General features: G+C 45.6%; 1 protein-coding gene across 1 annotated transcript in view; it reads right to left on the reverse strand.

Annotated features, from left to right (window-relative positions):
• The window catches only part of rin3 (Ras and Rab interactor 3), a 29110-nt gene extending 9821 nt beyond the window's left edge, over positions 1-19289 (reverse strand). The window contains exons 1-7 of the mRNA XM_014211312.3: positions 18599-19289; positions 9142-10351; positions 8773-8887; positions 7635-7707; positions 7000-7091; positions 4879-6047; positions 4473-4636 (exon numbers count right to left, since the gene is read on the reverse strand). Of these exons, the coding sequence (XP_014066787.2) occupies positions 4473-4636; positions 4879-6047; positions 7000-7091; positions 7635-7707; positions 8773-8887; positions 9142-10351; positions 18599-18645 (2870 nt within the window). The 5' untranslated portion in view covers positions 18646-19289. The remainder of the gene's footprint in view (positions 1-4472; positions 4637-4878; positions 6048-6999; positions 7092-7634; positions 7708-8772; positions 8888-9141; positions 10352-18598) is intronic.
• Between the last annotated feature and the right edge of the window lie 8641 nt (positions 19290-27930).

Below are 27930 nucleotides of genomic sequence, written 5' to 3' on the forward strand. Positions count from 1 at the left end.
TATGACGGAACAGCTGCCGGGTGCCAGGGGTTCCTACTCCAGCTGGAGCTCTACCTGGCGGCTGTCCAGCCGGCACCTTCGGGACGTGAGAGAGTGAGCGCTCTCATCTCCTGTCTGACTGGTAAAGCCCTGGAGTGGGCCAACGCCATCTGGGAAGGGGAAGGCCCTACTCTGGATAACTACGAGGACTTCTCCCGCCGCTTTCGGGCAGTATTTGATCATCCACCGGAAGGGAGAGCGGCGGGGGAGCGATTGTTGCATTTAAGACAGGGGAAGAGGAGCGCTCAGGAGTTTGCGCTGGACTTTAGAACTCTGGCGGCGGGTGCGGGATGGAATGAGTGGGCCCTGATCGACCACTACAGGTGTGGTTTGCGAGAGGACATTCGTCGGGAGCTAACCTGTAGGGACACCACCATCCACCTGGACCAGCTGGTGGACTTATCAATCCGGCTGGATAATCTGTTGGCCTCCCGCGGACGCCCGGCTTGGGGTTCGTTGGTTCCATCCCCCAGCCCCTTAGACCCAACACCTATGGAGTTGGGAGGGGCTGGTACGAGGGAGACTGGAGGGGGAACCATTCCATGCACTAGCTGTGGCTGCAGAGGACACACTGCTGGTCGGTGCTGGGGAGGTTCTCCAGGAAGTCGAGGTGGTAGGCGGAACACCGGTGGTTCATCTCAGGTGAGTAGGCACACGACTCACCCAGACCCCCTGTTGCTCACATGTGGTTATCTATAGGATTTCCGGGGTTCTCCCCGCATTCCCAGCATAAGGCGCTAGTAGATTCAGGTGCAGCTGGGAACTTTATTGATCGGTCTTTGGCTCACAGATTAGGGATTCCTATTGTTCCCGTTGATGTTCCCTTCCCTGTACATGCCCTAGATAGTCGTCCTTTGGGGTCGGGGCTGATTAAGGAGGTCACAGCTCCCATTGCTATGGTAACGCAGGGGTGTCATGAGGGGAGAATTAGTCTCTTTCTGATTGACTCTCCTGCGTTTCCCGTTGTTTTGGGTCTTCCCTGGTTGGCTTCTCATGATCCTATTATTTCGTGGCAACAGAGGGTTCTCAAGGGATGGTCCTGTCAGTGTTCAGGGAGGTGTTTAGGTGTTTCCTTAGGTGCCACTACGGTGGAAAGTCCAAACCAGGTTTCCACCATGCACATTCCCCCCGAATATGCCGATTTGGCAGACTCAATGACCACCCCATCGACCGGGGGATTGTGCGATAAATCTCCGGGAGGGCGCTGCACTTCCCAGGAGTCACGTGTATCCTCTGTCACAGGAGGAGATGAAGGCTATGGAGACATATGTCACCAAATCTCTGGGACAAGGATACATTCGGCCCTACATTTCACCTGTCTCCTCGAGTTTCTTTTTTGTGAAGAAGAAGGATGGAGGTTTACGCCCGTGCATCGACTATCGAGGTTTGAACCAGATTACGGTAAAATACAGTTACCCGCTGCCTCTTATCGCTAGTATGACAGAGTCATTGCTTCTTCACAAAATTGGACCTCAGGAGCGCGTACAACCTAGTGCGTATCAAGGGAGAGGATGAGTGGAAGATGGCATTTAGCACCACTTCTGGGCACTATGAGTACCTCGTCATGCCGTATGGGTTAATGAATGCTCCGTCCGTCTTCCAATCATTTGTGGATGAGATCTTCAGGGACCTGCACGGGCGGGGTGTAGTGGTGTATATAGATGACATTCTAATATACTCCACTACCCGCGCTGAGCATGTGTCCCTTGTATGCATGGTGCTTGGTCGACTGTTGGAGCATGACCTTTACGTCAAGGCGGAGATATGTCTGTTCTTCCAACAGTCCGTCTCCTTCCTTGGTTCCGTTTGTCCGCGTCAGGGGTAGAGATGGAGAATGACCGCATTTCAGCCGTGTGTAATTGGCCGACTCCAACCACGGTAAAGGAGGTGCAGCAGTTTTTAGGGTTTGCCAACTACTACCGGAGGTTTATCCAGGGTTTTGGCCAGGTGGCGGCTCCCATTACCTCCTTACTGAAGGGGGGACCGGTGCGACTGCGGTGGTCGGCTGAGGCGGACAGAGCTTTTGGTAACCTGAAGGCTCTGTTTACCACGGCTCCAGTGCTGGCGCATCCTGATCCCTCCTTAGCGTTCATAGTTGAGGTGGACGCATCCGAGGCTGGAATAGGGGCTGTGCTATCTCAGCGCTCGGGTAAGCCACCAAAACTCCGCCCCTGTGCTTTATTTTCAAAGAAACTCAGCCGGCGGAGCGAAACTATGATGTGGGGGATAGGGAGTTGTTGGCTGTGGTCGGGGCTCTGAAAGCGTGGAGACATTGGCTTGAGGGGGCTAGACACTCTTTCCTTATTTGGACTGACCACCGAAATCTGGAGTACATTCGGGCAGCGAGGAGACTGAACCCTCGCCAGGCTAGGTGGGCTATGTTTTTCACACGCTTTGCTTTCACCCTTTCCTACAAACCAGGTTCCCAGAACATGAAGGCAGACGCACTGTCCCAGCTGTATGATACAGAGGAGCGGTCCACGGAGCCCACTCCCATAATTTCAGCTTCTTGCCTGGTGGCACTGGTGGTATGGGAGGTGGACACGGACATCGAACGGGCGCCACGTGCAGAACCCACTCCCCCCCAGTGTCCCGTTGGGCACGTGTACATTCCGTTTGATGTCCGCGATCGTTTGATCTGTTGGGCCCACACATCACCCTCCTCTGGTCATCCTGGTATCGGTCGGACGGTGCGCTGCCTTGCTGGGAAGTACTGGTGGCCCACGTTAGTTAAGGACGTGAGGCTTTATGTCTCCTCCTGTTCGGTATGCGCACAGTGCAAGGCACCTAGACATCTGCTCAGAGGGAAATTACAACCCCTTCCCGTTCCGCAACGACCGTGGTCACACCTATCTGTGGATTTCGTGACGGATCTTCCCCCGTCACGGGGTAACACCACGATCCTGGTCATTGTGGATCAGTTTTCTAAGTCCTGCCGTCTCCTTCCTTTGCCCGGTCTCCCTACGGCTCTACAAACTGCGGTGGCTCTGTTCAGCCATGTATTCCGGCACTACGGGGTGCCTGAGGACATAGTGTCTGATCGGGGTCCCCAATTTACATCTAGAGTCTGGAGGGCGTTTATGGAACGCCTGGGGGTCTCGGTCAGCCTTACCTCAGGTTTCCACCCCGAAAGTAACGGGTAGGTGGAAAGAGTCAACCAAGAGGTGGGTAGGTTTCTGCGGTCCTATTGCCAGGACCGGCCAGGAGAGTGGGCGTCGTTTATCCCCTGGGCGGAGATGGCCCAAAACTCATTACGCCACTCTTCGACTAATCTTAACCTAGCACACACTGAAAAGGGGTATCAGCCGGTCCTGGCTCCATGGCATCAGAGCCAGATCGAGGCTCCTGCGGTGGATGAATGGTTTCGGCACTCGGAGGAGACATGGAAAGCTGACCATGTACGACTACAATGAGCCATCAGGCGGCAAAAGGCGAGTGCCGACAGCCACCGCAGTGAGGCCCCGGTTTATGCACCGGGGGATCGGGTCTGGCTCTCGACCCAAAACCTGCCCCTTCACCTGCCCTGCCGGAAGCTGGATCCGCGGTTTGTGGGGCCTTTCAAAGTCCTGAGGAGATTGAACGAGGTTTGTTATAGGTTACAACTCCCCCCTGATTATCATATTAACCCCTCATTCCATGTGTCTCTCCTCAGGCCGGTGGTGACTGGTCCGCTCCAGCAGTCTGAGGTACGGGAGGTTCCTCCGCCTCCTCTGGATATCGAGGGGGCCCAGCGTATACAATACGAGCCATTATGGACTCAAGACGTCGGGCGAGGAGCCTTCAGTACCTCGTGGAGTGGGAGGGGTACGGTCCGGAGGAGCAAAGCTGGGTACCGGCGGAGGACATCCTGGACCCATCATTAATCCAGGAGTTTCACCGCTTCCGTCCGGATCGCCCTGCTCCCCGTCCTCCGGGTCGTCCCCGAGGCCGGTGTCGGCGCGCTGCTGGAGCCGCGCGTCAAGGGGGGGGGGGTACTGTCACGACTTCTGCCGAAGTCGGCCCCTCTCCTTGTTCAGGCGGCGATCGACGTCACCGGCTTACTAGTTACCACCGATCTATGTTTCCCTGTTCGTTTGGTTTTGTCTTAATTATACACACCTGTTTCATATTCCCTGATTATGTTCATTATTTAACCCTCTGGCTTTCATGTTTGTCTTGTCTGTGATTGTTTCCTGTTTTGTAGTTGTTGGAGGTGTTTTCTCCCAGCCATGTTTTATTACTGTGGGAGAAGTTGGATTATTGTTTTTTGAGTAAAACGTTTTGTTTGCACTCATCCCTGTGTCCTGCGCCTGACTCCAATACTTCTCCTACGAAAAGCATTACAATTGCCCATTAGACAGATATGAACAAGATCCAGTTGTGAGTCAAAATATGTGTGGCCCTAACCATCAACTAAGCGATTCTGAGAAATCTGTGTTGAACGGATCTTCTACCTGTAGTCCTTCACCAGGGTGCCGAAGTAGGAGCTCCCATCCCTGGACAGCTCTAGGATTCTCTTCTGGAGCTTGTGGTCGGTGTTCATGAAGTTAGTGAACACGCTGGAGAAGCGGTGCTTGGCTCGGTCCAGCATGATGGTAGGGGTCCTCTTCATCGACACCTGGAGGGTATTATTGATTTTTAATGATAAGTATTTCATTTTGATTATGTTACAGGAAAATGTCATACAGATTCACATACAGTAACAAAGTCACAGCAGCAATTGAATAGGTACAGAAATGAAGCTTTTAGTTAGGTTAGTGTATGATGTTAGTTATACAGTTCGTAATAATGTTAAATGGGAAGTCAAGGGGACTTCCTGGTGAAATAAAGGTGAAATAAATCAATTAAAGATATATGAACCTTGGTGTTGTTGGTCCCACCGGTCCCTACAGCCCCGCTGGCCACAGTGTCAGCCTCCTCCTCTGTACTGCTGGTAGAGTAGGAGTCATGTTCCAGGGCAGGGAAGACAGCTTCACCATCAGGGGAGTACAGGGACACATCTGTCCCCCTGGCCTCCCTTACGGGGAAGGAGGTCGGCCTCGAAGCAGGCGAGGGGGTGCTAGAGTTCTGGTGGGTATCCGATGATGAATTGATTGACAGAAGTCCTCCGCTTATCATGTTTCTGGAGAGAGGTCTGGTGGGCGTGAACTGAGAGGGTTTCTTCTTCCTGGGAGGCGGGACTGGATGTGTGGCCCTCTTCGTCAGCGGGGCTGTAGCCACGGTAACAACCTCACTGATGTTTGAAGCCCCTGATGTCCCTTTGTTCTGCAGTGTCTCTGTCTCACATGCATGGGATTCCACTCCTAACTTCTCCTCTGCCATGTTAGTGGTGTCATCGATGCAGACCAGTGAAGCAACAGGCACTGGACCAACACCGGCCTCCTGTCCCGGGATTGAGGGACGGTTCTCTGAGGGTTTCCGCCGAAGGGGTACGAGTGGTATCCTGTGTGGGGGTGGTCGGGGTGCTGGGTGTTTCTGTCCTGCTGTTGCTCCGCGCGATGACAGTGGCTGTAGAGGCTGAGTAGCTGCTACTGAGTCAGTAACAGTAACTGACACCTCTTTCTCCGAGACGAGTTGAGAAGCAGCTCCCTCTCCCTCCTCAGTGTCTTTGCTGCTGTCTCCTTCTGCTTTCTGACCTGCTGCCTTGGCTATTACTGTTCGCGGTGGGGGTGGAGACCTGGGGGAGACACTTTCCCCTCTGGCACCCTGCTTAGCCCCCTGTGACAGAATCAAGCCCTCTGGGACATTTGGGGGCCTGGGTGGGGGGCGTTTGAACTTGGGGGGTACCTGCACCTGCCCCGGGCCTGGGGTGTTCAGACTCTGGTTCCTGTGGATGGGAGCTGGGACGAGGGTGGAGGCCTCCAGGCTGCTGCAGTACTCCTTGATGAAGATGGGGTTGATGTACCACAGACGGTCATTACTATTCCCGGTGGACAGCTGGATCTCACAGGACGAACTGCTGTGGCCCTGACCCGGGTCTTCACGTTTGACCATTTCTGAGGAGCTGTGAAGCTGAGAACCCCAGAAATCTGTGAGGAGAAAGAAATAGGTCACTGTGATTACTGAGAACATTTCAAAGTAATGCTTTATTTCTGTGTGATGGTGATCTATTTCATAGAGGTGAGAAAGAAAGAGTTACCAGTCCACCACCAGAAAGAGTTACCAGTCCACCACCAGAAAGAGTTACCAGTCTACCACCAGAAAGAGTTACCAGTCCACCACCAGAAAGAGTTACCAGTCCACCACCAGAAAGAGTTACCAGTCCACCACCAGAAAGAGTTACCAGTCCACCACCAGAAAGAGTTACCAGTCTACCACCAGAAAGAGTTACCAGTCTACCACCAGAAAGAGTTACCAGTCTACCACCAGAAAGAGTTACCAGTCTACCACCAGAAAGAGTTACCAGTCTACCACCAGAAAGAGTTACCAGTCTACCACCAGAAAGAGTTACCAGTCTACCACCAGAAAGAGTTACCAGTCCACCATCAGAAAGAGTTACCAGTCTACCATCACTAGGGCTGAACTCTGACACTATTATCGTCAGATAATTATACTTTTATTTTCACTAAATAACAAGCTTTATCAAAGACAACTGGTTGATGATGAGCGATCAGTATTCACAATGCAGAGAGGAACTAAATACATTAGACTATAAATGGATCTCTGTTCTATGATTAATTGGGAGGGTTTTGTTTCATAGCTATTAAAGGAGGAAGCTAGCCCATATAACGCACACACACACACACACACACACGCACACACACACACACACACACACACACACACACACACACACACACACACACAGTACTTGTGCGTGTGACATTCAAACTTGAAACTGAAACACACAGTCCACACACTCACTCACACTGTTGAGACACTTCACCTCCATTTCGCTCACAGGGTCTTTCTCTAGTCAACCTTGCCTGAAAGTGATATAATGACATGCTACAGAGGTGTTCAGAATGTCCCACTACCTACCTGAGCCTAATGTCGATATCATCTCTATATCTTCATACTTGGTTGCCTGGACGATGACCTGAGGCAACCTCAGGGTGAAGGGTAGAATATCCCTGGAAGATAATTAATCACATTATTATTAATTTATTATAAAAAATATTTTCAAGTGCGAGATGAAGGATCTTCATTTGATCAGCCTGTTGCAGGAGAACGTTCCTGTAATTCAGGACATTTTAAACTTGTAGTGTATTTGAGGTTGAAAAAGGCTTCTGAAGTTTCTAATTTACACTTTAAAATTTCAGACTTGATTTTCCCTTAAGAAAAATGTATCAACCCCTACTAAAATGTCCATGAATTATAATCCACATAATAATTCAAACTTGCTGTTGCGGCAGGATTATTTTCCTGCTGTATCAAACTGGCTCAAATTAAGATCCTACATCTGTAGGATCTGCAAGATAGTCTTGTCTTGTCGACTTACTCAGTAGATACTACAGGATACTAGCATTGGTGTTGCTATCATTTTATTATACGGATTTAAATTGAAAATAAGTGATACAAAATTGTATCACATTACATTTTTTGTCATCTTTGAATATGTTTTAGTTTGTTTTTATGTTGAACCATAGGATCTGATGGGGATTGTCTTGTCTTACCGGCTGACACAGTAGAAGGCGATGAGTTTGAAGATGTTGTCAAAGACCAAAACAGACCCTTCCAGGTATATCACTGGTAGAGGAGGGAGAGGTTGTTATAACAGAATATTATATGAATACTGACATTCTACTTCAGAATGATCTCTTAGTCATGCAGTAGAGATAGATTGGGACCGAGAGGTTGCACACATGATTCAACAGATGAAACTGCAAACATACTTTTCAACAGATTCACACACACACACACACACACACACACACACACCCCTATGCTGCAACCAGGGTCTGGTGAGCTCAAAGTAGTGTCAACATCCAGCCCAGGACAGGAAGCTTGTGGTCACACAGCACCCCCACCCTTCTCCCCCACAGGAGTCATACATAGAGCATGTCACATAGAGCAGCTGTGTGGCTGGATGGACTAGCATCATGTGTTCTGTGTGTGTAGATGAATGGGCTAGCATCATGTGTTCTGTGTGTGGTTTGATGGATGGGCTAGCATCATGTGTTCTGTGTGTGGTTTGATGGATGGACTAGCATAATGTGTTCTGTGAGTGGTTTGATGGATGGACGAGCATCATGTGTTCTGTGTGTGTGGATAGATGGGCTAGCATCATGTGTTCTGTGTGTGGGTTGATGGATGGGGTAGTATCATGTGTTCTGTTTGTGTGGATTGATGGATGGGGTAGCATCACGTGTTCTGTGTGTGGATAGGTGGATGGGGTAGCATCATTTGTTCTATGTGTGTGGATTGGTGGATGGGGTAGCATCATGTGTTCTGTGTGTGGATTGATGGATGGCGTAGCATCATGTGTTCTGTGTTTGGATTGATGGATGGCGTAGCATCATGTGTTCTGTGTGTGGATAATGGATGGCGTAGGATCATGTGTTCAGTGTGTGGATTGATGGATGGGGTAGCATCATGTGTTCTGTGTTTGGATTGATGGATGGCGTAGCAAGACCGATGGCTGTAACACAGATAGTCCCCATACTTTTTTACCACAGACTGTTCACCAGGGTCTGAGGACAGGACACAGACATTTCAGTGGGAGACAGTTGAGGCTTAGGGTTAGGATAGATCCAATTACAAGCCTGGATTTATCCTAACCCTATATTGACCTTCTCTGGTTAGGATACTCACGTGACTTCTCCTCCTTAATCAGAACGTCCTGGACCTGAAGCTCCTCCTGCTTGTCAGATACACCTACTGACAGCACCATGGATTTCTGGTCGGGGCTTTTACGCACTAAAAATATCTGTGGGTACACAAAGTAATGCTTTTAATATCTATTATCATACAACTAATATACATGAGGAAATCTTTCAACGATGGCTGCCCCTACATGTGTTTTGTAAGTATTTTTGATGAGTATGTGACCAATGAATGAGTGTGTGAATGGTTTGTACAGCTACATTACCGTTGTTCGGCTGCAGAACAGTCGACCACAGTCGACCACAGATACATCATGTGCCTATGTGTTTATGTAAAGAACATGTTAGTAACTCTCACCCCAGGGATTTCTTTCTTCAGTATGAGTGTGGTCCTCTCCTGGGCCATACCCAGCTGCAACCACACCGGGCAAGTTTTGATCAGTTTCTCCAGGATACTGATGCTGGCACGTGGGGCTGTGGCTTGGGTTGGAGATGGGGCTGGCGATGAGGCCAAAGCTGGGGCGGGCTTGGGAGCTAGAGGGACTAGTGGGGAGGGTAGAGGGGGAGAGGAGGACTTCATGGATGGAAGTGGGGGTCTGGGGAGAGCTGGAGAGGAGGGTTTGGCTATCGAGTGAGGGTGAGGTACGGGGGGTCTCGGCTGGGGTGGACCAGAGAGTTTTCGAGGTGCTGAGGGTCTAGGAAGAGGGGGTGAGGAGATCTTTGAGAAAGGAGGAACACGGGGAGACGGCGGTACGGAGGGTTTTGAGAGAGGAGGAATGGGGGGAGTGGACAGAGGGGGTTTTGCTATAGGGGGTACGTGGGGAGAAGAGATAGGAAGCGAGGAGGGTTTTGAGATGGGAGTTACAGTGGGAGAAGAGATGAGCATAGATGAGGGCTTTGGGACTGGCTGAGATGAAGGTGCTGGTAGGGTTAGTTCTGAAGAGGAAAGCTCTGGGACTGAAGAGGACATATGTAAGGGGAGGGGAGGAGCAGAGACATCCAGGATGTCAGGAAGGGGGAGTGTAGAGGGCTCTGAGACTTGAGGGGGTACTGGTGTGGGGAGGGGAGGAGTAGATGTCTCTGGAACATCAGGTACCTGGGGTGTGGGGAGTGGAGGAGTTGAGGTCTCTAAGACTTGAGGGGGTAGTGATGTGACAAGGGTGGAAGTAGAGATGTCCGGGACATCGAGGACTAGGGGTCTGGATAAAGGGGGAATACATTCCTTAGGGACAGCTGCATCGGGGACATCAGTTGTGTCAGTGGCATCAATGGCCAAGTCAATTTGAGAAGGGAGTGGTTCAGAAGCTGAATGAAGGGGCGGTGTGGGTGAGGAGGGTGAGAAGGGTATGAGGGGTGAAGGGAGGAGGGAGAAGGAGTCCAGGTAGACAGGTGGAGGTGAGGGAGTTGGGTCAGGGTGAGGGGAGGGTTTGGAGTGGAGAGTCGGAGGAGCCATCAGGGGTGGTCCTGGGGAGAGAGCAGGTCTGGGAGGAGGGAATAGTGCTGTTGATCCTGAAGATAAGGTAGGGGTGAGGAGGGGTCTAGGTGGGGAGCGAGGCTCAGCATTCACCCTATAGAGAGAGACGAGAGATATGAGAGAAAGATAGGAAAGAGAGAGAGAGAAAGACTAAAATAATGTTCTTCGAAAAAAAGTCCAGCTGCCAGGACCACAAATACAAATTCCATCTAGACACCATTGCCCTAGAGCAGGTATTCCCAAACTGAGGTATGTGCAATGCCATCGGGGGTACGGCAAATAAAAATGTGATTCACATTTAAAAAAATTTAAGAAAATATTTTCAAATAGTACATTTTTATACACTGCTCAAAAAAATAAAGGGAACACTAAAATAACACATCCTAGATCTGAATGAATTAAATAATCTTAGTAAATACTTTTTTCTTTACATAGTTGAATGTGCTGACAACGAAATCACACAAAAATAATCAATGGAAATCCAATTTATCAACCCATGGAGGCCTGGATTTGGAGTCACACTCAAAATGAAAGTGGAAAACCACACTACAGGCTGATCCAACTTTGATGTAATGTCCTTAAAAGAAGTCAAAATGAGGCTCAGTAGTGTGTGTGGCCTCCACATGCCTGTATGACCTCCCTACAACGCCTGGGCATGCTCCTGACAAGGTGGCAGATGGTCTCCTGAGGGATCTCCTCCCAGACCTGGACTAAAGCATCCGCCAACTCCTGGACAGTCTGTGGTGCAACGTGGTGTTGGTGGATGGAGCGAGACATGATGTACCAGATGTGCTCAATTGGATTCAGGTCTGGGGAACGGGCGGGCCGGTCCATAGCATCAATGCCTTCCTCTTGCAGGAACTGCTGACACACTCCAGCCACATGAGGTCTAGCATTGTCTTGCATTAGGAGGAACCCAGGGCCAACTGCACCAGCATATGGTCTCACAAGGGGTCTGAGGATCTCATCTCGGTACCTAATGGCAGTCAGGCTACCTCTGGCGAGCACATGGAGGGCTGTGCGGCCCCCCAAAGAAATGCCACCCCACACCATGACTGACCCACCGCCAAACCGGTCATTCTGGAGGATGTTGCAGGCAGCAGAACGTTCTCCACGGCGTCTCCAGACTCTGTCACGTCTGTCACATGCTCAGTGTGAACCTGCTTTCATCTGTGAAGAGCACAGGGCGCCAGTGGCCAATCTTGGTGTTCTCTGGCAAATGCCAAACGTCCTGCACGGTGTTGGGCTGTAAGCACAACCCCCACCTGTGGACGTCGGGCCCTCATACCACCCTCATGGAGTCTGTTTCTGACCGTTTGAGCAGACACATGCACATTTGTGGCCTGCTGGAGGTCATTTTGCAGGGCTCTGGCAGTGCTCCTCCTGCTCCTCCTTGCACAAAGGCGGAGGTAGCGGTCCTGCTGCTGGGTTGTTGCCCTCCTACAGCCTCCTCCACGTCTCCTGATGTACTGGCCTGTCTCCTGGTAGCGCCTCCATGCTCTGGACACTACGCTGACAGACACAGCAAACCTTTCTGCCACAGCTCGCATTGATGTGCCATCCTGGATGAGCTGCACTACCTGAGCCACTTGTGTGGGTTGTAGACTCCGTCTCATGCTACCACAAGAGTGAGAGCACCGCCAGCATTCAGAAGTGACCAAAACATCAGCCAGGAAGCATAGGAACTGAGAAGTTGTCTGTGGTTACCACCTGCAGAAGCACTCCTTTATTGGGGGCGTCTTGCTAATTGCCTATAATTTCCACCTGTTGTCTATTCCATTTGCACAACAGCATGTGAAATTTATTGTCAATCAGTGTTGCTTCCTAAGTGGACAGTTTGATTTCACAGAAGTGTGATTGACTTGGAGTTACATTGTGTTGTTTAAGTGTTCCCTTTATTTTTTTGAGCAGTATATTTTCCAATGGGGCTATACATTTGGGTAAGGTTTTTTTCTCACTTGAGTAGCCTCATTTCACTGCCAAAAATAAAATGAAACCATCTAGTGTTCAGCGAAATAACAACACAATGTCAAATACAGGTAGCCTAGTCAAATAATTAACATCCAATCACATTAACCATTACTCTCTCGCGGGAAACCTTCACTCTTGCGCAGACATTTAGAAAAGAAACATGACGATTTGAAAAATAAGCCACGGGAGTTTTTTGAGCGAGAATAAAGACAACTTTCGAGTAGTAAGACGTATAAAAGCAACAGATACCATTAATAAGAAGGGGCTAGAAGCGTCTTATACAGTGAGCTACCGAGTGGCTAGGACAGGCAAGCCCCATAGTATTGTGGAGGACTTAATTCTTCCTGATGCTGTGGATATGGCTGGGACAATGCTGGGGGAAAAGACCCAAAAAACCTTTCCCGACAATTCCTTCATCAAACAACGCTGTTTCACGACGCATCAGTGACATGGCAGGAGATGTTTTGAAACAATTACTGCTTCGCATACAAGCCAGTGATTTCTATGTGTTACAGCTGGATGAGTCAACAGACGTGGCAGGCCTGGCACAGCTCCTGGTACATGCGTGCAAGCAGTTTCTCCCGACGCCACTTGGGTACACTGCAGCATCCACCAAGAGGCTCTTGCTGCCAAGGGAATGCCTGACAGCTTGAAATACGTTTTGGACACTACAGTGAAAATGATTAACTTTGTTAAAGCAAGGCCCCTGAACTGTAATGTATTTAATTCATTATGCAATGATATTACTTTTATATTACTTTTTTTTACTTTTCGTCGTGACATTTTGGCCGCGCTTCCTACACTTGGAGTAGCTTACTGAACGCGCAAACAACAAGGAGGTATTTGGACATAAATTATGGACTTTATCGAACAAAACAACATTTATTGTGGACCTGGGATTCCTGGAAGTGCCTTCTGATGAAGATCATCAAAGGTAAGTGAATATTTCTAATGCTATTTATGATTTTAGATGACTCCAAAATGGCGGGTATCTGTATTGCTTGATGTCTTTTTCTGAGCACAGTACTCAGATTATTGCAAAGTGTGCTTTCCCCGTGAAGCTTTTTTGAAATCTGTCACAGCGGTTGCATAAAGGAGATGTTCATCTATAATTCTTTGAATAACAGTTTAATATTTTATCAACGTTTATGATGAGTATTTTTGTAAATTGTAGTGCTGATTCACCGACAGTATTGGAGGCAAAATATTTTCTGAACATCACGCGCCAATGTAAAATGCTGTTTTTGGATATAAATATCAACTTGATCGAACATAAAATGACTGTATTGTGTAACATGATGTCCTAGGAGTGTCATCTGATGAAGATCGTCAAAGGTTATTGCATAATTTTAGCTGGTTTTCTGGTTTTTGTGACGCCTGTCCTTGCTAGGAAAATGGCTGTGTGGTTTTTCTTGTGTTGGAACTGTCCTAACATAATCTAACTTCATGCTTTCGCCATAAAGCCTTTTTGAAATCGGACAATGTGGTTACATTAAGGAGACGTGTATCTTTAAAATGTTGTAAAATAGTCGTATGTTTGAGAACTTTGAATTATGACATTTGGTGGTTTTGAATTTGGCGCTCTGATTTTTCACTGGCTGTTGAATAGTGTGAACCGTGGGTGAAACGCTAGCGTCCCACCTCCCCAAGAGAGGTTTTAAGACTGAGACTCTCCAATACAGCCCAACATTGCAGAGTTATGTGCATCCTTTCAAGCACACCCTTCTCATTAACCTGTGGTGAGTTTTTCCCAATCTTTGATGAACAAATAAGGTTTTATATGTAAGATGGCTAAATAAAGAGCAAAATTATTGATTGTTATTATATTATTATTTGTGCCCTGGTCCTATAAGAGCTCTTTGTCACTTCCCACGAGCCGGGTTGTGACAACTTACACTCATTGTTATGTTTAATATATGTGTCGTACAGTGTGTGTGTGGCAGGCTTACAATGATGGCAAAAAACAACATTTGAGAGTGCCCTGACCCTGGTGCTAGAGAGGGTACGCAGCTGGAGGTTGAATGTATTAAGGGGTACGGGAAGCTGTAAACGATCTGAGAGACAAGGCAAGGACCTTCTATACCATCAAAAGGAACATAACATTTGACATACCAATTAGGATCTGGCTAAAAATACTTGAATAATTTATAGAACCCATTGCCCTTTATGGTTGTGAGGTCTGGGGTCTGCTCACCAACCAACAATTCACAAAATGGGAAAACAATAAATTGAGACTGCATGCAGAATTCTGCTAAAATATCCCCTGTGTACAACGTAAAACACCAAATAATGCATGCAGAGCAGAATTAGGCCGATACTCATTAATGATCAAAATCCGGAAAAAAGCTGTTAAGTTCTAAAATCACCTAAAAGGAAGCGATTCCCAAACCTTCCATAACAAAGCCATTACCTACAGAGAGATGAACCTGGAGAAGAGTCCCCTAAGCAAGCTGGTCCTGGGGCTCTGTTCACAAACACAAACAGACCCCACAGAGCCCCAGGACAGCAACACAATTAGACCCAACCAAATCATGAGAAAACAAAAAGATAATTACTTGACATATTGGAAAGAAATAACAAAAAAAATGAGTAAAGTAGCATGCTATTTGACCCTAAACAGAGAGTACATGCTGGCAGAATAGTGGCACATTGGCACCACTGTGACTGACCCAAAATTATGGAAAGCTTTGACTATGTACAGATTGAGTGAGCATGGCCTTGCTATTGAAAGAGGCTGCCGTAGGCAGACCTGGCTCTCAAGAAAAGACAAGCTATGTGCACACTGCACACAAAATTAGCTGCACTTCCTAACCTTCTGCCAAATGTACGACCATATTAGAGACACATATTTCCCTCAGATTATACAGACCCACAAAGAATGGGTGAAATACCACAGTGTGCCATCACAGCAGCAATATTTCTGAGGAACAAACACAATTGTAAATACAACCCATATTTATGTTTACTTATTTTCTCTTTTGTACATCATTACAAAAGTGTATATACTGTATGTCACGTCCTGACCATAGAAAGCTGTTATTTTCTATGGTAGAGTAGGTCAGGGCGTGACAGGGGGGTTTTCTAGTTTAGTTTTTCTATGTTGCTATGTTCTAGTTTTGTATTTCTATGTTGGGTTTTGTTTGGGATGATCTCCAATTAGAGGCAACTGGTCCTCGTTGTCTCTAATTGGAGGTCATACCTAAGTAGGTGTTTTTCCCACCTGGGTTTGTGGGAGATTGTCTTTGAGTTAGTGTATGTTTCACCTCTGCGTCACGGTTTGTTGTTTTGTTATTCAGTTTATTTATATATATTGCATAGTTTCACAGTTCAATAAAAATGTGGAACGATAATCACGCTGCACTTTGGTCAGCTCCTTCCTACTACAACCGTGACAGAATCTCCCACCACCAAAGGACCAAGCAGCGTGCCCAGGAGAAACAGGAATGGACCTGGGAGGAGATATTGGACTGGAAAGGACCCTGGAGGCAGGCTGGGGAGTATCGCCGTCCTAAAGAGGAGATTGAGGCAGCGAAAGCGGAGCGGCGATATTACGAGGCACTATACCAACCACGAGGCAAGTGCGAGAGACAGCCCCCCCCAACAAAAAAAAATTGGGGGGGGCACACGGGGAGATTGGCAGAGTCAGGTTGGAGACCTGAGCCAACTCCCCGTGCTTAATGTGGGGAGTGAGTGACGAAGCAAGCACAGTGTTATGCGGTGATGCGCACTGTGTCGCCAGTGCGCATTCACAGCCCGGTGCGATCTGTGCCCATGCCCCGCATATGTCTAGCTAGGTTGAGCATCCAGCCAGGACGGGTTGTGCCAGCTCTACGCTCGAGATCTCCAGTGCGCCTCCACGGCCCAGTATATTCTGTGCCTGCCCACGTACCCGGCCTCCAGTGAGTCTATCCAGCCTGGTATGCCCTGTGCTTGCTCCTCGCACTTGCCCTGAGGTGCGTATTACCAGTCTGGCGCCACCTGTGCCAGCCCCACGCATCAGGCCTCCAGTGCGCCTGCCCAGTCCGGGGTGTCCTGTTCCTGCTTCCCGCACTCGCCCTGAGGTGCGTGTTACTAGTCTGGCGCCACCTGTGCCAGCCCCACGCATCAGGCCTTCAGTGCGCATTCCCAGTCCAGAGCTTCCGGCGACAGTTCCCAGTCCAGAGCTTCCGGCAACAGTTCCCAGTCCAGAGCTTCCGGCGACAGTTCCCAGTCCGGAACCTCCTGAGATGGCCTGCAGTCCGGAACCTCCTGAGACGGCCCGCAGTCCGGAACCTCCTGAGACGGCCCGCAGTCCGGAACCTCCTGAGACGGCCCGCAGTCCGGAACCTCCTGAGACGGCCCGCAGTCCAAAACCTCCAGCGGCAGTCCGCAGTCCAGAACCTCTGGTGATGATCCACGGTCCGGGTCCTTCGGCGACGATCCAGAGTCCGGTGACACAAAAGCGGAGGGATCAGCGGGCGGAGCGGGGGTTACGCCCCTAACCGGAGCCGCCTCCTCTGCTGGAGGATCCGCGGGATGAGAAGGTTCATGAAAAAGCTTGTAAACCATGACTCATGTGTAGGGCCATGTGTTTTGGATAACTATGTCACCTGACCTGGACCTCTATTTAAAGCCTTTTCAACAAACTGTCACCTTTTCTTTTTATGTCAGATGGACAGCACCATCCTCAGACAATTGATTTCATTTAGGTGTAATTCTCATTCCTGGAAAAGGCTTAAAATGAAGGTAAAAATCGAGGTCATGTGACGTGACATCCCAAAACACAGGGCCCTCCATCATATATGCCGGTCTCATTCCTTTCCAGTTTGGAACATTTTCCCCCATTCTCAGCAGATTCAGTTTATCTAAAAATCAATTTTCCTCTGAAGCTGCTTTCTCCTTGCTTTCATTTCTACCCAGTCCTGGCAGGGGGTTCACAACCCAATTTAAAATTTTCTGTGCAATAAAGCTTGGGGGTAAATGTATACTATTTACTCTGAAGACCAAGTCAATGGCCTCCCTGAGTTTGGAAGGTTGGGAGTTGGATCCGCGGCCGAGTCATACCAAAGACTGTAAAAATGGGACCTGGTGCATCCCTGTTTGGCACTCAGCAGTAGGGAGATAGATTGGGTGTAAGGCCCTGTGATAGATTAGCATCCAGAGGGTGTACATATACACTGAGTATACTAAACAGTAATATTACTTTCCTAATACTGAGTTGCAGTAAAGAAAAGGTGACAGTTTGTTGAAAAGGCCATTTTTTTGAAAAATCATTATGAAAGTGGGCATTTTCGGTCCTTTTTAGACACGTCTCTTGTAAGACCTCTGTAAACTGTACATGATACAGACTCCCTATAGTGTTCTCTCAAATATGGAGTATGGCTAGATTCTGAAATGCAATTATTCACATTAATTTATTCATAATAAAAAATATTGATATCTCAAAACTACTCTTTTTGATTTTGTTAATTTGAATAGATATTGTTCAGAACAATATAATCTACAAGTACATCAAATTTCCATAGTGGGCTCTCTGCTAATTCTGAAGGTATGATACATTTTAAGAGCACCAGCAATGCAGTGAATGGGAAAATGGATTCAAAGGTAACTCCCTCTGCTGTTGTGGGTGGTAGGTAGCCTAGTGGTTAGAGCATTGGACTATTAACCGAGAGGTTGCAAGATTGAATCCCTGAGCTGACAAGGTCAAAATCAGTTTTTCTGCCCCTGAACAAGGCAGTTAACCCACTGTTCCTAGGCTGTCACTGAAAATAAGCAATTGTTCTTAACTGACTTGCCTAGTTAAATAAAGGTGCAATAAACTTGCTGAATGTGCAATCCTAAAGGAGGGTGGGGATTGGTTAATGACCTTTAATGTCAATTTCTATGTATAGAATGTGTCATTAAAAGTACCAGAGAGCCCACTCTGGAAAGTTGACGTGTTTGAAGAGTAAATTGTTAAAAACTATATGTGTAAAAAATAAGCAAAATCAAAAAGGTTAATATGTTTTATGTTGAATGAAGGAACATGAAAATTATATTTCAGAATCTAGACATACTCCATATGTTAGAGCACACTATAAGGAGTATAATGGCTCCAAGACGTTGTCTGTATCATGTACGGTTGACAGATCATTGGGTCTTACAAGAGACGTGTCTAAAAAGGACCTAAAATGGCCACTTTTATAATGATTTTCTCAAAAATGGTTTGTGATACAAATGTAAAAACATTTAAAACATCCTTCCTCCCAATTAAGTTTCTATGTGAGAATTGTCATAACAATCTGAGATACAAAAATATTTTCTACTACCGCTGGCGTGGACCAGTTAGAGGCTCTAAGCCCATTCTAGATATTATATTTCTATGGTTGGAACAGAGTTTGATTCTTCATACCCAGTAGATGCTCCGGTCTCCTGAGAGAGAACAGCTGTTTTCATCATTCTGTCGTTCAGACTCCAAACTCTTTCCTAAAGTCCGTCTTCAAAGCAACCCCCTCCGTCAGTCACACACAACTCCACTGGAACAATCCATGTTGGTAGCCTGAGAACTCCTCCATGTCCTTGGATCTGTTCTCAATCTCCTTTTTCTATCTCACACTGTGTTCCTCTCTATCTTTATTTTTCACACTCTAGTTCCACAGTTTTCAAAAAGTTAGGTGACAGGAAAAGTATTCTCTCTCTCTGACTCTTTCTTTTCCCCTCCCCTCTTTCTGTGTGTCTTTACTTCCTGTCTCTGAGTGGCGTTGCTTTCAGGAAGAGGTAGACCAGTGTGGTCAGCCTGCCGCCCTCCTCTCCTCTCCTCCACTCCACTACCCCTTTCACACAGCTCGCCTTCAGGTCTGCCAAGATCACAGATCTCCTAAAAAAACGGTTCTAGTTCTAGACCCCCCCTCTCTTTCTCCTCTTCTTGTCCCGCTTCTCTTTCTCACACACACACTTGGTAGTTATTCTCTCTCTCGCTCTCGCTCTCTCTCTCTCTCACACACACACTTGGTAGTTATTCTCTCTCTCTCTCTCTCTCACACACACACTTGGTAGTTATTCTCTCTCTCACACACACTTGGCAGTTCTTCTCTCTCTTTCACACACTTGGTAGGACTTCTCTCTCTCTCACACACACACACACTTGGCAGTTCTTCTCACTTTCACACACTTGGTAGTACTTCTCTCTCTCACACACACTTGTTAGTTATTCTCTCTCTCTCTCTCCCTCTCTCTCTCTCTCTCTCTCTCTCTCTCTCTCTCTCTCTCTTTCAATTCAATTCAATTCAAGGGGCTTCATTGGCATGGGAAACATATGTTAACATTACCCAAGCAAGTGAAGTAGATAATATACAAAAGTGAAATAAACAATAAAATGAACAGTAAACATTACACTCACAGAAGAGTGTAAAGAATAAAGACATTTCAAATATCATATTATGTATATAGACAGTGTTGTAACGATGTGCAAATGGTTAAAGTACACAAGGGAAAATAAATAAACATAAATATGGGTTGTATTTACAATGGTGTTTGTTCTTCACTGGTTGCCCTTTTCTTGTGCAACAGGTCACAAATATTGCTGCTGTGAGGGCACATTGTGGTATTTCACCCAGTAGATATGGGAGTTTATCAAAATTGGGTTTGTTTTTCGAATTCTTTGTGGATCTGTGTAATCTGAGGGAAATATGTGTTTCTAATATGGTCGTACATTTGGCAGGAGGTTAGGAAGTGCATCTCAGTTTCCACCTCATTTTGTGGGCAGTGTGAACATAGCTTGTCTTCTCTCCAGGTCTGCCTATGGTGGCCATTCTCAATAGCAAGACTATGCTCACTGAGTCTGTATATAGTCAAAGCTTTCCATAAGTTTGGGTCAGTCACAGTGGTCAGGTATTCTGCCACTGTGTACTCTCTGTTTAGAGCCAAATAGTATTCTAGTTTGCTCAGTTTTTTTGTTAATTCTTTCCAATGTGTCAAGTAATTATCTTTTTGTTTTCTCATGATTTGGTTGGGTCTAATTGTGTTGCTGTCCTGGGGCTCTGTGAGGTCTGTTTGTGTTTGTGAACAGAGCCCCAGGACCAGCTTGCTTAGGGGACACTTCTCCAGGTTTATCTCTCCGTAGGTAATTGTTTTGTTATGGAAGGTTTGGGAATCCCTTTCTTTTAGGTGGTTGCAGAATTTAACGGCTCTTTTCTGGATTTTGATCATTAGCGGGTGCTCTGCCTGCATTATTTGTTGTTTTACGTTGTACACAGAGTATATTTTAGCAGAATTCTGCATTCAGTCTCAGTTTGGTGATTGTCCCATTTTGTGAATTGTTGGTTGGTGAGCGGACCCCAGACCTCACAACCGTATAGGGCAATGGGTTCTATAACTGATTCAAGTATTTTTCGTCAGAATTTTATGTTCCTTTCGATGTTGTAGAAGGTCCTTGCCTTGTCTCTCAGGTTGTTCACAGCTTTGTGAAAGTTACCTGTGGCGCTGATGTTTAGGCCGAGGTATGTACATTTTTTTGTGTGCTCTAGGGCAACTGTGTCTAGATGGAATTCTTATTCGTGGTCCTGGCAACTAGACCTTTTTTGGAACATCATTAATTTTGTCTTACTGTCTGTCTTACTTGTCTTGCTGCTGTAGGCCCTCCTTGGTTGGGGAGAGAAGCACCAGATCATCAGCAAACAGTAGACATTTGACTTCAGATTCTAGTAGGGTGAGGCCGGGTGCTGCACACCATTCTAGTACCCTCGCCAATTCATTGATATATATGTTGAAGAGGATGGGGCTTAAGCTACGTCCCTGTCTCACCCCACGGCCCTGTGGAAAGAAAGGTGTGTGTTTTTTTGCCAATTTTAACCACACACTTGTTGCTTGTGAACATGGATTTTATAATGTTGTATATTTTTCCCCCAACACCACTTTCCATCAATATAGTAGGCCCTCATGCCAAATTGTGTCAAACTTTTTGGAAATCAACATTGAGCTGTTTTCTGACGTGTTGTTGCTTCTTTTTCTGTAGTGTATTTCTGTATTGTTTTAGTGATTCACCATAGTCAAGGCGTTTGCTCAGGTTTTCTGGGTCTCTATTTTATTGGTTGGATAGGTTTCTCTATTTCTTTCTTAGGTTTTTGCATTCTTCATCAAACAATTTGTCATTGTTGTTAATCTTTCTTAGATTGTCTACTTGAAAAACAAATATTTTATATACTGTTTAGGTTTTCTACTGCCAAGTTTACACCTTCACTATTACAGTGAAACATTTTGTCCATGAAATTGTCTAGAAGGGATTGAATTTGTTGTTGCCTAATAGATTTTTTTGTAGATTTCCACATTTCTTAATATTATTCAGTTCCTTTGGCTTTGATGGCTCATGATTGGGCAAAGCTCTGTTCAAGTAGAATATGATTTTGGTGTGATCTGATAGGGGTGTCAGTCGACTGACTGTGAACGCTCCAAGAGACTCTGGGTTGAGGTCAGCGATAAAGTAGTCTACAGTACTACTGCCAAGAGATGAGCTGTAGGTGTACCTACCATTAGAGTCCCCTCGAAGCCTAACATTGACTATGTACATACCCAGCGTCCAACAGAGCTGCAGGAGTTGTGACATGTTTTTGTTGGTTATGTGGTTATAGTTTGTCTTGGGGGGAATATGGGGGAGGGAATGCTGTCACCTCCAGGTAGGTGTTTGTCCCTCTGTGTGCTGATGGTGTCAGGTTCTTGTCCAGTTCTGGTATTTAGGCCGCCACAGACTAGTACATGTCCCTGGGCCTGGAAATGGTTGATCTCCCCCTCTAGGATGGAGAAGCTGTCATTGTTAAAGTATGGGGATTTTATTGGGGGGATATAGGTAGCACACATGAAGACATTTTTCTCTGTTGAGGTAATTTCCTTATTCATTTCTAGCCAGATGTAAAATGTTCCTGTTTGGACTAATTTAATAGAGTGGGTTAGCTATATACCGAATTAGCATACCCCTGAGACGCTTCCGTGTTTCACCTGGTAGTTTGGTGGATGGGACTACCAGCTCTCTGTAACCTAGAGGGCAACCAGTGGGTCCGTCGCCTTTATACCATGTTTCTTGTAGGATGACAATGTCTATATTTCCAATTTATTTGATGAAGTCTGGGATCCTGCTCTTTAGGCCAAAGGCAGATGACCTCCAACCCTGTTATTATCCAGGATGAGATAGTAAAATCTTTGTGTTCCGTATTGTCTAGTGTTGTTCTCTCTCTCTCTCTCTCCCACACACACACACACACACACACACACACACTTGGTAGTTCTCTCTCTCAAAAACTCTCAGTAGTTCTCTCTCTCTCTCTCTCTCTCTCTCTCTCACACACACACACACATGGTAGTTCTCTCTGTCTCTCTCTCATGCACACGTAGTTCCTCAATGGTCACGTCTTCTTTTCTCTGGAAGGAGTGTGGAGACTAAAAATAAATTACATCTTGATCTGGGTTCATATGTAGAATAATGTGTGTTTTACAGTGTTACGTCTTGCTCTGGGTTCATATGTAGAATAATGTGTGTTTTAGCTGTTAACCTCCCTGGGCAAGGTGGGACGTTTGCGTCCCACCTAGTCAACAGCCAGTGGAATCGCATGGCGCGAAATACAAATACCTCATAAATGCTATTACTTCAATTTCTCAAACATATGACTATTTTACTCCATTTGAAAGATAAGACTCTCGTTAATCTAACCACACTGTCCGATTTCAAAAAGGCTTTACAGCGAAAGCAAAACATTAGATTATGTCAGGAGAGTACCCTGCCAAAAATAATCACACAGCCATTTTCAAAGCAAGCCTATATGTCACAAAAACCAAAACCACAGCTAAATGCAGCACTAACCTTTGATGATCTTCATCAGATGACACTCCTAGGACATTATGTTATACAATACATGCATGTTTTGTTCAATCAAGTTCATATTTATATCAAAAACCAGCTTTTGACATTAGCATGTGATGTTCAGAACTAGCATACCCACCGCAAACCTCCGGTGAATTTACTTAACCTGTTGGGGGTAGGGGGCAGTATTTACATGGCCGGATAAAAAACGTACCCGATTTAATCTGGTTATTACTACTGCCCAGAAACTAGAATATGCATATAATTATTGGCTTTGGATAGAAAACACCCTAAAGTTTCTAAAACAGTTTTTATGGTGTCTGTGAGTATAACAGAACTCATATGGCAGGCAAAAACCTGAGAAGATTCCTTACAGGAAGTGCCCTCTCTGACCATTCCTTGAGCTTCTTGTCTCTGTTTATTGAAGACTGAGGATCTTTGCTGTAACATGACACTTCCTACGGCTCCCATAGGCTCTCAGAACCCAGGAAAAAGCTGAACGATATCGAGGCAGCCCCTGGCTGAAACACATTATCGCCTTTGGCAAGTGGCCGATCAGAGGACAATGGGCTTAGGCGCGTGCACGAGTCGACCCCATGCATTATTTTCTTTCGTCTTTTTACCTAAACGCAGATTCCCGGTCGGAATATTATTGCTTTTTTTAATGAGAAAAATGGCATAAAAATTGATTTTAAACAGTGGTTGACATGCTTCGAAGTACGGTAATGGAATATTTAGAATTTTTTTGTCACGAAATGCGTCGTGCTCGTCACCCTTCTTTACCATTCGGATAGTGTCTTGAACGCACGAACAAAACGCCGCTATTTGGATATAACTATGGATTATTTTGAACCAAACCAACATTTGTTATTGAAGTAGAAGTCCTGGGAGTGCATTCTGACGAAGAACACCAAAGGTAATAACATTTTTCTTATAGTAAATCGGACTTTGGTGAGTGCTAAACTTGCTGGGTGTCTAAATAGCTAGCCCTGTGATGCCGGGCTATCTACTGAGAATATTGCAAAATGTGCTTTCACCAAAAAGCTATTTTAAAATCGGACATATCGAGTGCATAGAGGAGTTCTGTATCTATAATTCTTAAAATAATTGTTGTGTTTTCTGTGAACGTTTATCGTGAGTAATTTAGTAAATTTTTAGTAAATTCACCGGAAGTTTGCGGGGGGTATGCTAGTTCTGAACGTCATATGCTAATCTAAAAAGTTGGTTTTTGATATAAATATGAACTTGATTGAACAAAACATGCATGTATTGTATAACATAATGTCCTATGGTTGTCATCTGATGAAGATCATCAAAGGTTAGTGCTGCATTTAGCTGTCTTCTGGGTTTATGTGACATTATATGCTAGCTTGAAAAATGGGTGTCTGATTATTTCTTGCTGGGTACTCTGCTGACATAATCTAATGTTTTGCTTTCGTTGTAAAGCCTTTTTGAAATCGGACAGTGTGGTTAGATTAGCGAGAGTCTTGTCTTTAAAATGGTGTAAAATAGTCATATGTTTGAGAAATTGAAGTAATAGCATTTCTAAGGTATTTGAATAACGCGCCACAGGATTCCACTGGCTGTTACGTAGGTGGGACGATTTTGTCCCGCCGACCCTAGAGAGGTTAATTACTCACGATTAACGTTCACAAAATTCATAACAATTATTTTAAGAATTATAGATACAGAACTCCTTTATGCAATCACGGTGTCAGATTTTAAAATAGCTTTTCGGCGAAAGCACATTTTGCAATATTCTGAGAAGATAGCCCGGCCATCACAGCTTGCTAATTTGACACCCACCAAGTTTGGCCCTCACCAAACTCAGATTTACTATAAGAAAAATTGTATTACCTTTGCTGTTCTTCGTCAGAATGCACTCCCAGGACTTCTACTTCAACAACAAATGTTGTTTTGGTTCGAAATAATCCATAGTTTATTCAAATAGCTCCGTTTTGTTCATGCGTTCAGGTAACTATCCGAAGGGTGACGCGCGAGCGCATTTCGTGACAAAACATTTCAAAATATTCCATTACCGTACTTCGAAGCATGTCAAACGCTGTTTAAAATCAATTTTAATGCGATTTTTCTCGTAAAATAGCGATAATATTCCAACCGGGCGACGTTGTATTCGTTCAAAGAGAGAAAGAAAAACGTGGAGAATTCACATGAACGCGCATCTCCAGTGTCACTGTTCTCAGCCGGACCACTCACAAAAACTCCTGCTGTTTTTCGCCCAGAGACTGCAGAGACGTCATTCCACTTTCTGGCGCCTTCTGAGAGCCAATGGAAGCCTTAGAAAATGTCACATTACAGTAGAGATGCTGTATTTTTGATAGAGATGCCAATGAAGGAGAACAAATTGTCAGACAGGGCACTTCCTGTATGGAATCTTCTCAGGTTTTGGCCTGCCATATGAGTTCTGTTAAACTCACAGACACCATTCAAACAGTTTTAGAAACTTTAGAGTGTTTTCTATCCAAATCTACTAATTATATGCATATTCTTGTTTCTGGGCAAGAGTAGTAACCAGTTTAAATCGGGTACGTTTTTTATCCAGCCGTGCAAATACTGCCCCCTAGCCCCAACAGGTTTTGACCTGCTCCCCATATAGTCCCTTTGGTGCTTAAACAGATCCAGATGCTGACCACCTTTACTCCCCCCCAAACCCAGACCCGGGGAATGTAGGGTACTATAGCATGTGGTCGGTTTCACTGCTGCTAGTGCACACTGCACAATGGCATTCTTAACCCCCCCCCCCCCCCCCCCCTCAAACTGAATTGTTCCATTTTACTCTATTCGCTCCGTTTCACACCATAGTTCATTTTGGATGCAGGCTACCCAGTCTCCACTCTTCATCTCAATCCCTACTTCTCACCTGCCCATAGAAGTATTGTATTTGAATCTTCATAGAATAATTGTATGGAACTTTTTGGAGTTTCAGCCAGTGCAATTACTTTGGCTGTTTGAGTGAGCAGTCACTGAAAATCTAAACGACATCTGCACAAATGCTTTTCCTCTTTTTGTTTATCTAAAGCAACCGAGCGTAACAAAGCAGGTGCTTCCTGTTAGTGGAGTGTGTGACCCCTGCCGGGCAGTGGATTTGAGAGAGCGAGAGAGAGCGAGAGAGAGCGAGAAAGCGGGGACCTTGACTTTTGACACTCTTTATTGAGACATCCACACAGAAACAGAGAGACAAAGACAGAGAGAAAATGAGAGAAGGAAATATAGTGGGAAAGATAGGAAAGAGTGTGTGAGACATACTATACTTATTGTGTACATAGGTAGTAGGGGTGCTACAGCACCCCCTGAATTTAAAAAATATATATTATTTTAAAAAAACATTGGAGAACACAAAAGTAGATGACCAGCCTATGTACAATCATTTATATTAAGTGGTTTGTAAGGATGGTAAATTAATACTGCACAAAAAGTGGTTGTTTTCCATGTTATTGATCAAGACAAATATTACATTTGATGTGGATGTTTTGAGTCAGGAACGATACAAATGGAATGGCATCAAATACCTGGAAACCATGTGTTTGTTGTATTTGTTACCATTCCACCTATTCTGCTCCAGTCATTAGAAAGAGCCCGTTCTCTCCAAAAAAGGTTCCACCAACCTCCTGTGACGCATACACACACACACACACACAATCAGCTGATCTGGTCACGAAGGCCATGAGAAAAGGAATACAGAACTGTAAAGTGAGAGAGAGAAAAAAAATCACATCAACAGCTCACATCCCTCAAACTCTCACAGCCAACTCCCATTCCAAACTATTAGTGTTGAGCTTAAACTTTCCACTCCTGACTGTACTTCTCTTCTGCGTGTTCAGCGGAAAGTCAAGCCTGAAGCCCCACCCAGAGTCACCCTGTGGTCAGGATTGTATTCAGTAGTGCATGCACACAGTAGTATGGAAAAAGGTAAATGTGTGGCAACCAGCTGCAATAGGATTGTGATTTTGCTCAACAAAAATGTTGTGTAAAAATGTTGCCCAAACTCACAATCGTATTGCAGCTGGTAACCTTACAATTGTACATTGAATCAATATTTTTTTTTTTACAGTGCAATAGGAAATGTTTTAAAATGTTGTGCAACAGAAAATGAAAATACACTTTTCTTATTGGACACGTCCAGGGAGTCCCTCACTGTTTCAGTCCCTTTTCTTCCATTTGGTGCCAAATGAATGCACTCAGCAGCAGGACTCAGAACAGGAAGAGAATACTGCTGCCTGAAGGTTTGGTGATCGTGGAATCACGAGTTCTGTGACTTGCTGGCTGGCATTATTAAACATTACATAAGAGAGTGAATATAATGACTCAGTAATGATCAAGAAGAGAAGTACAAGTAACATATAATCCATAACTACTGCATTCTATGGAACAGCCAAACCGGGTAGAATGGCTTCTCGAAGTTGAACCTGAAAAGTTGTTTTTGTTGTTAGTCATGGAATGCAGTTCAACTGTCATTCCTTTCATGTTTTGATTAAACTTTTAATGAAGACTGTGACAATGGCATAAACTTTTGCAATTAATAACATATAGCCTACCCTGAACTATCAGTTTACTCTACCTGATTCACAACCATGAAGGATATTCAGTTTTTCTCCAATACAGGTCATTCAAAATGGAATGTTTAACCAATCCTTTTAAGGGCAACTAAAATTCATTCCATTTGTTACCCACCACCAGAAAGAGCAATGTGCTTACCAGGTTAGTTCTAAGGTCATTTAGCACCCTCTAATGGGCTATGTAGGTAAGTAGCCAACAGTAAGTTTGTTTTTATTTAACTAGGCAAGTCAGTTAAGAACAAATGACGGCTTACCCCGGCCGTCATTCACAACCGAATGTGATGCAGCCTGGTTTCGAACCAGGTACTGTGACGCCTC

The sequence above is a fragment of the Salmo salar genome, chromosome 09 (genome assembly GCF_965601325.2).
Source record: "Salmo salar chromosome 09, fSalSal1, whole genome shotgun sequence".
NCBI classification, from domain to species: Eukaryota; Metazoa; Chordata; class Actinopteri; order Salmoniformes; family Salmonidae; genus Salmo; species Salmo salar.